This window comes from Biomphalaria glabrata, chromosome 14 (genome assembly GCF_947242115.1).
Source record: "Biomphalaria glabrata chromosome 14, xgBioGlab47.1, whole genome shotgun sequence".
Lineage (NCBI taxonomy): Eukaryota > Metazoa > Mollusca > Gastropoda > Planorbidae > Biomphalaria > Biomphalaria glabrata.
In genome coordinates, this window is record NC_074724.1 from 33146322 (window position 1) to 33158855 (window position 12534).

At 38.3% G+C, this 12534-nt stretch overlaps 1 protein-coding gene across 1 annotated transcript; it reads right to left on the reverse strand.

The window, feature by feature from the left end:
• Positions 1 to 2242: 2242 nt before the first annotated feature.
• LOC106078100 (uncharacterized) lies at positions 2243 to 9358 on the reverse strand. The gene is made up of 4 exons (XM_056011118.1): positions 8073 to 9358; positions 6839 to 6996; positions 2890 to 3029; positions 2243 to 2567 (listed from the first exon to the last, which is right to left on the reverse strand). Exons 1-4 carry the CDS (start codon positions 8657 to 8659, stop codon positions 2268 to 2270), a joined length of 1185 nt encoding a protein of 394 aa, XP_055867093.1. The 5' UTR covers positions 8660 to 9358; the 3' UTR covers positions 2243 to 2267.
• Positions 9359 to 12534: the final 3176 nt, after the last annotated feature.

The window sequence follows — 12534 nt, forward strand, 5'->3', positions numbered from 1 at the left end:
CGCTATTTTGTTCGCGCTATTTTGTTCGCGCTATATTGTTCGCGCTATTTTGTTCGCGCTATTTTGTTCGCTCTTTATTGTCGGCGCTATTTTGTTCGCGCTATTTTGTTCGCTCTTTATTGTCGGCGCTATTTTGTTCGCGCTATTTTGTTCGCTCTTTTTTGTCGGCGCTATTTTGTTCGCTCTTTTTTGTCGGCGCTATTTTGTTCGCGCTATTTTGTTCGCGCTATTTTGTCGGGGTAACGGGGAGACCCGTTCGCGAAAGGATCTCAATAAAGCACACTATCCGGAGCAGGCAAGTAGAATGAATTAGTTTTCTCTTCTGCTTTGCATAGGTAGTCCACGACTCACTAGCGCGTGTTCAAAAACGTATGCAATTTTAGACCTCCATTTTGGTCACTGTAGTGAGCTTCTGTTTTTTTCAGACTGAGACTACTTTTTAAAGATAAGATAATTGTATTGGTCCAAGCAAATGGAATTTCAGTTTGACTACCATTGTCCACCTCAGCGTACCTACTATCACAATAACAACATAGATGCAAACACAGACAAGATTTACATACGTAACATAAGCAAACATTTTCATTATCTTTATCGTTCATCTCTACCTCTTTCTCTTGCTCTCTCTCTTTCTCCCGCTCTCTCTCTTTCTCTCCCTCTTTCTCTTTCTCTCGCTCTCTCTCTTTCTCTCCCTCTTTCTCTTTCTCTCGCTCTCTCTCTTTCTCTCGCTCTCTCTCTTTCTCGCGCTCTCACTTTTTCTTTCGCTCTCTCTCTTTCTCTCGCTCTCTCTCTTTCTCTCGCTCTCTCTCTTTCTCTCGCTCTCTCTCTCTTTCTCTCGCTCTCTCTCTCTTTCTCTCGCTCTCACTTTCTCTTTCTTTCGCTCTCTCTCTCTCTCTCTTTCTTTCTCTCGCTCTCTCTCTCTTTCTCTCACTCTCTTTCTTTCTCTTGCTCTCTCTCTCTCTCTCGCTATCTCTCTCTCTTTCTTTCTCTCGCTCTCTCTCTCTTTCTCTCACTCTCTTTCTTTCTCTTGCTCTCTCTCTTTCTCTCGCTCTCACTTTTACTTTTTTTCGCTCTCTCTCTCTCGCTCTCTCTCTCTCTCTTTCTTTTTCTCGCTCTCTCTTTTTCTCTCGCTCTCTTTCTTTCACTCGCTCTCTCTCTTTCTCTCGCTCTCTTTCTTTCTCTCGCTCTCTCTCTTTCTCTCGCTCTCACTTTCTCTTTCTTTCGCTCTCTCTCTTTCTCTCGCTCTCACCTTTTCTTTCTCTCGCTCTTTCTCTTTCTCTCGCTCTCTCTCTTTCTCTCGCTCTCTTTCTTTCTCTCGCTCTCTTTCTTTCTCTCGCTCTCTTTCTTTCTCTCGCTCTCTCTCTTTCTCTCGCTCTCTTTCTTTCTCTCGCTCTCTTTCTTTCACTCGCTCTCTCTCTTTCTCTCGCTCTCTTTCTTTCTCTCGCTCTCTCTCTTTCTCTCGCTCTCACTTTCTCTTTCTTTCGCTCTCTCTCTTTCTCTCGCTCTCACCTTTTCTTTCTCTCGCTCTTTCTCTTTCTCTCGCTCTCTTTCTTTCTCTCGCTCTCTTTCTTTCTCTCGCTCTCTTTCTTTCTCTCGCTCTCTCTCTTTCTCTCGCTCTCACTTTCTCTCTCTCTCGCTCTCTCTTCTCTTTCTTTCTCTCGCTCTCTTTCTTTCTCTCGCTCTCTTTCTTTCTCTCGCTCTCTTTCTTTCTCTCGCTCTCTTTCTTTCTCTCGCTCTCTCTCTTTCTCTCGCTCTCACTTTCTCTCTCTCTCGCTCTCTCTTCTCTTTCTTTCTCTCGCTCTCTTTCTTTCTCTCGCTCTCTTTCTTTCTCTCGCTCTCTTTCTTTCTCTCGCTCTCTTTCTTTCTCTCGCTCTCACTTTCTCTCTCTCTCGCTCTCTTTCTTTCTCTCGCTCTCTCTTTCTCTCGCTCTCACTTTCTCTTTCTTTCGCTTTCTCTCTCTCTCGCTTTCTCTCACTCTCTCTTTCTCTCGCTCTCTTTCTTTCTCTCGCTCTCTCTCTTTCTCTCGCTCTCACTTTCTCTTTCTTTCGCTCTCTCTCTCTCTCTCTCTATCTCTCTCGCTCTCTCTCTCTCTCTCTCGCTCTCTCTCTCGCTCTCTCTCTCTCTCTCTCTCTCTCTCGCTCGCTCTCTCTCTCTCTCTCTCTCTCTCTCTCTCTTTTGTTTATTTGCTCGGTCCCCCCTTCAATAAATCCATTTTAAAAGGAGCTAACATTTTATTACCAATTTGAAATATACACAGCAACTACACATTAAAGCAGCTTTTTTAGCTCAGTTAAATTACGATGATACGGGTCAGCGTGCCGTGGCCTGGAGTCACCGTAAAGTACGAATCGGAAAACTTGGCTTATGGTGGAATTGTCTGTTTGTATCGAGTCCACAGTGCTGGGAATTTTCCCATTCTTTGTCCAGATGTGTATGGCGTAGCTTCTAGTCCAGTCGAAGTAAAAACTAGAGTTCAGAAGTAATGGCATCTCATTCCAGAACGGGCGGTACAAGTCTGGCACGATATAAACCTGGCAAACGTTCTGTCTGGACAGGTTGTACGCTTTCTGGGGGACAAACAATTTCATGTTAGTTCAAGTATCTTTCTGCAGGAGGAGAATTTGGGGCGAAATAGAAAGTTTTGGAATGAATTTATTTTATTCAGATTTTAAAAATCTCTCTTACAACATTGTTATCAGCTTCTTAAATGAGGAATTTTCTTCTTATGTTAAAAGGCGCGACAGCGGTATACTTTTATATCACTCGTTCGAAATGTATTTCGTTAAAATCAAAATTTGAAAAATTAGACATAAAATATAAAAATGAAATCAAGGAAATCTTTCTAAAATCCGTGAAACCATGAACTCACTGTCTTGGTATGCTACTTACTTCCATGGTAAAGGTCCATTTGGCTTCGTAGTCTTGAAAACCTATGTACCAGTCTTTAAGAAATGCGTTTCTCCTTCTGCTGATAAGAAAAGCGTTGGCAATTTCTACAGGACTCATTAGTCCAGCGGTTAAGTCAAATCCTTTAAATAAAAAATGTATTTAGATCTATTATGAAGTATAGACTTTTACTAACATTATATATATATATATATATATATATATATATATATATATATATATATATATATATATATATATATATATATATATATATATATATATATATAACATGGTAAACATGGCCTTGATTCATCAAATACTAATACTTTCATAGATTTGGGCAACTTTTTTTTTTGAGGTTCTTTAGTTTGTTTTAGGGCTACTATACACATGTCACGGTTCCAGTTAGCTCCCAAGGAACATTTGTGCAAAGTTTCAACAAGATTGGTCAAACGATGTTGATTTCAATTCGGAACATACCTACTCCTTACATTCTACTTTATAGTATAGATTGTTAGCCGTTTCTCATGCGTCTAATGCAGATGATCCAATCTGAGGGAACATTCAAATAACGGAAACCAATAACACAGGCAAAAGGCCAACAATATAAGATAGTCCACGCTGATAGTGAATGTCGGGCGATAGGCCTAACTATAACAAATGGAACCGTCGAATATCCTCAAGCTAAATCTCTACCTCCATAAAAAAAAACTGCCTCTCTCTAAAGCCTTCCGAAGTATTCTTTTTTTCATTTCACTATTTTTCATCAAAACCTCGTCTAGTTTTTACTAGTCACGTCACTGTCAAAACTTTCACTATCTACGAAACAAAAAAACTAATTCCTCATCGTACCATAGAAATATATATATCAGGTCTGTTACCCACAATTGAAAAATACAATACACATTCATCAATCAACAATTAGTTATACTACGTTGTTTTATTTTTTGTCTGTATCTTTCACTTAAGGAAAAATAGACGCCGTTTCAGAAGAGTTATTTTTAACTCTTTCTCGCCTAACTGACGATACCAGCGTTGATTCCACCAGAATGTGGTAAATAATTACGGAGAGAAAGAGTTAATCTTGAATGTCAAAGTCATGTTTTGGGCGTGAACGTAACAAGTATTGCTTTAAGGATTGTTTAAAACCAATAATACATACATTAATATAAGCGCTTTGAAATTTCTAGAGGCGCTGTGGCTAAATGGTATAGCGCTTGGTTTTCAACCCGAGGGGTAACGAGTTCGAATCCTGGTGAAGACTGGTATTTATTTCAGACGGTAGCCTATCTTTGAGTCCACCCAGCTCTGATCGGTACTTGACATTAGTTGGGGGAGAATTAAAAGTCGACTGGTCATTGTGCTGACTTATGGACAACCTCCTACGTGGACCAGAGAAACAGATGACCTTTACATTTTCTGCCCGGAAGATCGCAAGATCTGAAAAGAGAACTAAATTTCTGATTCAGAAATTCTTTAGTAGAAAAAGGAGAATAACGTTTCACATATAAAATTAATAATGCCGGAAAGTGTCTCTACAGGCAGAAAGTTTTTACACCTTAAACAGGAAATAGTAATAAATGTAATATTGTTAGGACATACAGAGCCACTAAAGCAAGGTAAATCCAACATATCAAGAATAAGCACAACTTTCTTAACAGAGGTTCTAGACTTCTCAAAACCACCATATCAAGAATAAGCACAACTTTCTTAACAGAGGTTCTAGACTTCTAGAAACCACCATATCAAGAATAAGCACAACTTTCTTAACAGAGGTTCTAGACTTCTCAAAACCACCATATCAAGAATAAGCACAACTTTCTTAACAGAGGTTCTAGACTTCTCAAAACCACCATATCAAGAATAAGCACAACTTTCTTAACAGAGGTTCTAGACTTCTAGAAACCACCATATCAAGAATAAGCACAACTTTCTTAACAGAGGTTCTAGACTTCTAGAAACCACCATATCAAGAATAAGCACAACTTTCTTAACAGAGGTTCTAGACTTCTAGAAACCACCATATCAAGAATAAGCACAACTTTCTTAACAGAGGTTCTAGACTTCTCAAAACCACCATATCAAGAATAAGCTCAACTTTCTTAACAGAGGTTCTAGACTTCTCAAAACAACCATATCAAGAATAAGCTCAACATTCCTAACAGAGGTTCTAGACTTCTCAAAACCACCATATCAAGAAAAGCACAACATTCATAACATAGGTTCTAGACTTCTCAAATCCACCATATCAAGAATAAGCACAACATTCATAACATAGGTTCTAGACTTCTCAAAACCACCATATCAAGAATAAGCACAACATTCATAACATAGGTTCTAGACTTCTCAAAACCACCATATCAAGAATAAGCACAACATTCATAACATAGGTTCTAGACTTCTCAAATCCACCATATCAAGAATAAGCACAACATTCATAACATAGGTTCTAGACTTCTCAAAACCACCATATCAAGAATAAGCTCAACATTCATAACAGAGGTTCTAGACTTCTCAAAACCACCATATCAAGAATAAGCTCAACATTCATAACAGAGGTTCTAGACTTCTCAAAACAACCATATCAAGAATAAGCTCAACATTCATAACAGAGGTTCTAGACTTCTCAAAACCACCATATCAAGAATAAGCACAACATTCATAACAGAGGTTCTAGACTTCTCAAAACAACCATATCAAGAATAAGCTCAACATTCATAACAGAGGTTCTAGACTTCTCAAAACCACCATATCAAGAATAAGCACAACATTCATAACATAGGTTCTAGACTTCTCAAAACCACCATATCAAGAATAAGCTCAACATTCATAACATAGGTTCTAGACTTCTCAAAACCACCATATCAAGAATAAGCACAACATTCATAACATAGGTTCTAGACTTCTCAAAACCACCATATCAAGAATAAGCACAACATTCATAACATAGGTTCTAGACTTCTCAAAACCACCATATCAAGAATAAGCTCAACATTCATAACAGAGGTTCTAGACTTCTCAAAACCACCATATTAAGAATAAGCTCAACATTCCTAACAGAGGTTCTAGACTTCTCAAAACCACCATATCAAGAATAAGCACAACTTTCTTAACAGAGGTTCTAGACTTCTCAAAACAACCATATCAAGAATAAGCTCAACATTCTTAACATAGGTTCTAGACTTCTCAAAACCACCATATCAAGAATAAGCACAACATTTATAACATAGGTTCTAAACTTCTCAAAACCACCATATCAAGAATAAGCTCAACATTCATAACATAGGTTCTAAACTTCTCAAAACCACCATATCAAGAATAAGCTCAACATTCATAACATAGGTTCTAGACTTCTCAAAACCACCATATCAAGAATAAGCACAACATTCATAACATAGGTTCTAGACTTATCAAAACCACCATATCAAGAATAAGCTCAACATTCATAACAGAGGTTCTAGACTTCTCAAAACCACCATATCAAGAATAAGCACAACATTCATAACATAGGTTCTAGACTTCTCAAAACCACCATATCAAGAATAAGCTCAACATTCATAACAGAGGTTCTAGACTTCTCAAAACAACCATATCAAGAATAAGCTCAACATTCATAACAGAGGTTCTAGACTTCTCAAAACCACCATATCAAGAATAAGCACAACATTCATAACATAGGTTCTAGACTTCTCAAAGCCACCATATCAAGAATAAGCTCAACATTCATAACAGAGGTTCTAGACCTCTCAAAACCACCATATCAAGAATAAGCTCAACATTCATAACAGAGGTTCTAGACTTCTCAAAACCACCATATCAAGAATAAGCTCAACATTCATAACATAGGTTCTAGACTTCTCAAAACCGCCATATCAAGAATAAGCTCAACATTCCTAACAGAGGTTCTAGACTTCTTGAAACCAACATATCAATATTAAGCTCAACTTACCTAACAGAGGTTCAAGACTTCTCAAAACCACCATATCAAGATCAAGGTAAATGCCACCATTCATATACAGCAGCTGCATTCTGACAAGGTCTGACAAGTGTTCCACAAACTTTGCTGGTCGCCCCGCTATACTTGAAGGTTTCTCCCTGAAGACAAATCTGGAAAGAATTTTTATGAATGTAAAAAAAAAGGTCAACCTACTCTTAGTAAAGTGAAGTGGCCCACAGTTAACGAGCAGGATGTCATGTGGTCAGCACAACGACCAACTGCCTTTACTTTCCCCAACTAGTCAGGTACCCATTAGAGTTGGATGGACTTAGGGTCGCCCTAAAGATCCAGAAATTCAAAATCCCAGTCTTCTCCGAGATTCAAAGGAGCCAAACGCTTAATCACTCTGCCAACGCGCCCCCCCCCCCCCTACACTTGGCAGGGGGAAAAAAGTTGAATATCTTCCATCTCCGATGCTCAAGACGGATTTTAAAATAACCAATGAAGAAGTGCTACGAAGAGCAGAATGCCAAAGTAAGTAAGTCAGTTTTATAAGCTTAGGAAGTTCTTTCAAATCATGAAGATTAATACGTTTTAACCCTAACCTCCCACAGGACGTCAGGGAAAGGAAGCGGGAAGGGTTAAACTCGGGAGGATAGTGATGACAGTCCAAAGCGTATACCACTCGACCAGGCAGCCACCCTTCAAAAGTAATACATGCGCTTTAATCAACATAAAAAACAGTTCATCAATATTCTTGCTAATATTTTCATGTTCCATTTGCTTTTTATAATTATACAAAATGTTAATTTCTCTACCACATCATTAAATAAATTAATTGCAGCAATACATAAGCAGATTTTTTTTTCTTCTCTTCTCTACTGACCGTAATAATAAAATATAAAAGAGATGCTTCATAATCTTCAATTACAAAATCTAATAAAGACACACAGATAAAGTAAACATATCTTGTTCCATATGCTAGGACAAATGCTCCTTCTTCCCTAGTGCTATTAAGAGTATAGAACGAGTTGCCTGAGCCAGCCAGGAAAACCAGTGACTTGGCAGAATTTAGGTCATTGATTAACATGCATGACTACATTGACCTAGGACCACGCGTAGGACGTAACCGTCTTTTTTTGCAGTAACGTCTGTATTTTATAAGATAAGATCATTTAAGCTTCAGCATTATGATATGGCAATGCTTTCCCTACGTATTTATGCACGAACGAATTACCCAGCATACCTGAGTCCTGGGACGTCTCTTCTGACACGCTCCCACCATACACCCTGAGGGTGCCTATCTCCAACAATATACAACGCCACAGGCTGAACATGGCGATAGGCAGCTACCACCGCGATGTAGTTCCACATGTGAAAAGTGTACGCTCCGAGGGTAACAAAGTATACGATCTTGGGTACTAAGCCTTTGGAGTCCAGAGCGCACGCTCCGCGCTCCAGCTGCCTGCTAATGCCTAGCTGACGTAGGTATACCAGACACAAGATGTCTATTTTATCAGTATCGTTTTCACACAAAGCTTCCGCGCCAAACTTCCAGAATGTTTCATCGATTACGGCCAGAAATTCCGCCAAAGGGCATGCACTAGAATTCGTATATTTTAGAGAGAATTGAACATTGGTGGATAAGTTATCTCCCTTCTTTAATCCCCAGAAAGAAACATTCATCTTTATGAAGAAGGGTACCGTCTCTGTCTCCTCTACAACTGTTTGTGTAATGTTGACACATAAGTAAGCCATGAAATAATAACATACTAGTGTAACGTAAGCCACTGCACATAGAAAACAGTAAACCAGACTTCGTTTTTCTTTCATTATCTTTTTTAAAAAAAAAAATAATTTTGTATTGTTTTTTTTCTTAAAAATAATCAATTATTATCGCTCTAGGCTAGACAGTCGAGAAAAAAATATTTCGGCGACTATTTTGTGAAAACCTTATAGAAAAAAAAAATCAATTTCCTGACAGCAGTTAGTTAACCTATAGGTATTTCATATTTTTTCCCCGCAGTGTCTAAATCTTAAGCTCCTATCAGACTAAAGATCTAAATGACAAACTGTGGTGATTATTATTTCCTATAGGCGAAAGTCGATAGCTTTGATGTGAGCAAAACTTCTTTTGAATAACCAAAAAGTAGCCCTAACTATAACGATAGTGAAGTTCTAATTTGAAATAAACATTTCTAGCATATATATGACCTCTGAAAGATACAGCTCTCACGAGGTCGCGGCGTAAGCTTAAATAATACACTTATAAGATTATTAATACACTACAGAACACTGAACTCAATAAGCGACGCCAACACTGGACGCTGGGTACGTCAGACTCTTTAATAACACTCACTTCTTCACAGGTTACACACAACACTATGATCTATGAACTTTCTTACCAAGGGGACTAACTCTACATACGAATATCAAACACATACACATAAACACAATGTTAACATTAATTACAATTTCTTTTTTTTTTTTCGTTCTTTTATTCATTCTTTCAGTCATTCATTCATTCTCTCTCTCTCTCTTCCACTGCTAAGCAAACTGAGTATATTTTTATTTTAATTCATAAGGAAACAAATAGTACCTCTGACATAATTTAAACATAATTATGCAAGGCAAGTCTCTTTTTTGTCTGCTTTATACAATTCAATCATTGCAATGGTATACCAAGGAGAATGTGTAGAGTGAAGTAACAATTATTCATAAGACACTGAACCATAATCTTCAAATACATTAACAAAATTTAATAACATAGTCTGAAAGACACAAAGACCTCTACACGCGGAACATCCCACATGCTAGGACAAATTTGTACAAAGCTCCTTCTTCCCTAGTGCTGTTAGAGCATGGAATGGGTTGCCTGATCTAGCCAGGAAAACCAGTGACTTGTTTTATGTATAATTGCTACTTTACTTTTAAGTCTTCTATCCTGAAGGCTTTCTAAATTTAATGATTTCTACTAAAGGTGTTACTCTAGTCAAATGTGAATATTCGTTTGTTATGAATCTCACTGCTCTATTTTGTGTCTGTTCCAGTTTCTTAATGTTTTCTTAAGTTGAAAACAGAGGATGCATATCCTATTATTGGCCTAACCAAGGTTAAATAACATTTTAGTTTTAGGTTCTTATTTGATTTATAGAAATTTCTTTTAATATCTATTTGATACCGACATGACTGATGATAGGACAGATAGTATTAGTGACAGTAGTGACAGTAGTGATGAAAGTATTGTAGTCAGAATGTATGGTGTCGAAAGTGTGAATGTTAAAGACTTTATAGAAAAATGTTGTTTGTAAAATGTTTGCATGTTTGGGATGTTCCTTTAGAGTTGAAGATAATTTACTTCCTAGTCCAAACCTCCCACAGGACGACGGGGGATGGCAGTGGTCATGGTTTGAACCCGTGACCATAGATAAGTCCGAATGACAGTCCAGCGCGACCAGGCAGCCATCCAATGATTTGTGTGAGTTTGATGTCGGAAAGAAAAAATAGTTAGTTGGTAAAGTTACGAAAGAAGAAGATGAGGCTGGTGATATTGAAGTTTCTTTTTTTTTTGCGAAAGAGCTGGAAAATGGTTGACAAGTCTTTGGGCCGACAGTAGAAGACATTGGGACAGTCAGAATGGGACAAATTAAAACACTTTTGCCACCACCAATAAATTGCAAAGGTACAAAAATAGAACAGAAAGATATATCTCATTTGATGTATCTTTGAAAAATATGTTTTTATTAATTTCTTTAAGCTTCTTGTGTCTTCTGCTGGTGGTTCATTTCTCCCCAAAGTTGGTCCATTTCTCCCCAAAGTTGGTCCATTTCTCCCCACAGATGGTTCATTTCTCTACATATTGGGGTGTTTTTTTTTTATAGACATATATTTTAAAATAAATGACTACTTTATTCAGAAATATAAAAGAACATCTCTGAGTTGTTATTTATGTGGGAAGCGTGGTCGAGAGGCTAAGTCTTGGATACCTAGAAGGGGGCTCGAGGTTCGACACCCGACTCGGGCAGAGTTGTGTTTACTGAGCGCCTAAAGGCAGCACGGAAAACCAACTCCTAGATACACCCTCCCCCCCCCCCCCCCACTGGTCCGCAGATTGGACCAAAGCGCTCTGAGCATGCTATAAGCATGAAAGTAGCGCTATATCAAAAAGTATAATAATAATAATGTTTTTATGTAACTTTTAGTAAAAAAAAAGTAAAAATGGTGTTCCCCCCACTCTTCCGTACAATTTCTTACCTTTTTTTTCTATGCCGAACAAACTAATCAATTACCAATAGTTAATTAACTAATTTTTTTTAATTGATTTTTTTTTTTTAGACTTACTTAGAATTAGGTCCTCCCGCGCCGTTCGGCGCATTGGGCGGCAAGCTGTCTCCATAAAGATCTGTCACTGGCAATGTCTGAAGCCTCCTCCCACCTGGTGTCCACTGTTCTGAGATCCTCCATGAAGGTGTGTCGCCAAGTAATACGAGGACGTCCCTGTTTGCGCTTTCCTCGTTTTGGCTTCCATGTTATCGCAACTCTTGGTGTGCGTAATTCATTTTGACGTAGAACATGTCCCGCAAACCTCATGCGACGCTCAGTCACAACCTCACCAAGTGTTCGACTCCCAGTTCGGCATAAGATTTCCTTGTTTGAGACCCGATCTGTGTAACTGACTCCCAAAATCCGTCTCAGCCATCTCTGTTGAGCCACATTTAGTCTTTTCTCAATTTTGACAGATGACTTCCACGTCTCACATGCATATGTAGCAGTTGGAATGACGATTGTGTTGAGAAGGTGTATTTTTGTCTCGAGTCCAATGGCTTGGCTAGTCTAAATAGGCTGCAGCCTTTCGGAAATGCTCCCTGCCTTTCCTATTTGGCACGCTACATCATGGTAAGCATCTCCATCATTTGTTATGATGCTGCCAAGGTACGTGAACCTTTTTTTCTAAAGTACAAGAAATAATTTTACGAAATTTCAACTTGATTCGAGTTCGGGCGTGGGAGAACTAACGTGTAGAAACCTTTTATTAGACAAAGTGAGTTTATACAGGTATGGCAGGTATGGTGATCAAACCCACGACATTTGTATTGTATTATGTTTGTACATACACAAACTTTCACAGAGTTAAATTGTAGGAAATGTCGCCTAGAAAATTCCTTCACTGCTTGAACGAGGTCACCACATTTCAAAATCCTATTTTTAGCAAGTTATGCATTTTAAACATTGGGGAAAAAGGGGGATTGATACAAAATTTAAAGTACTCTCGTTCTGGGCAGATATGGCATACTTTAAGGTCTATTAATATTGAAACAACAAACACGCTGCCCAGGACATTAAATTACTAATAATCCGGTACTGTTATACACATCATATTTAAGTCCAAGCTATTTTGTCTTGCGCTATTTTGTCGGGTCACCAGGCCATATGTCATTGTTGGCCTCCTTAAGCAGTAGAACAGTTGTGGCCAACCTATGGAACATGCACCAAAGGTGGCGCATTGAGCTATTATGAGTGCCGCATTTTACCCCGAGAACAGAAATTAAAAAGCTTGTCTGTTCGCAAAAATGATATTAATCGAGTTCTAAAACGACAAAAATTCATTAGGAAACTAATAGTGTAACTATTGCGGCGCTCAAATTGACCGACATGACTGATGATATGAATAAAGCTGGTTGGACCAATTTAGTTTTTTACATTTTTTA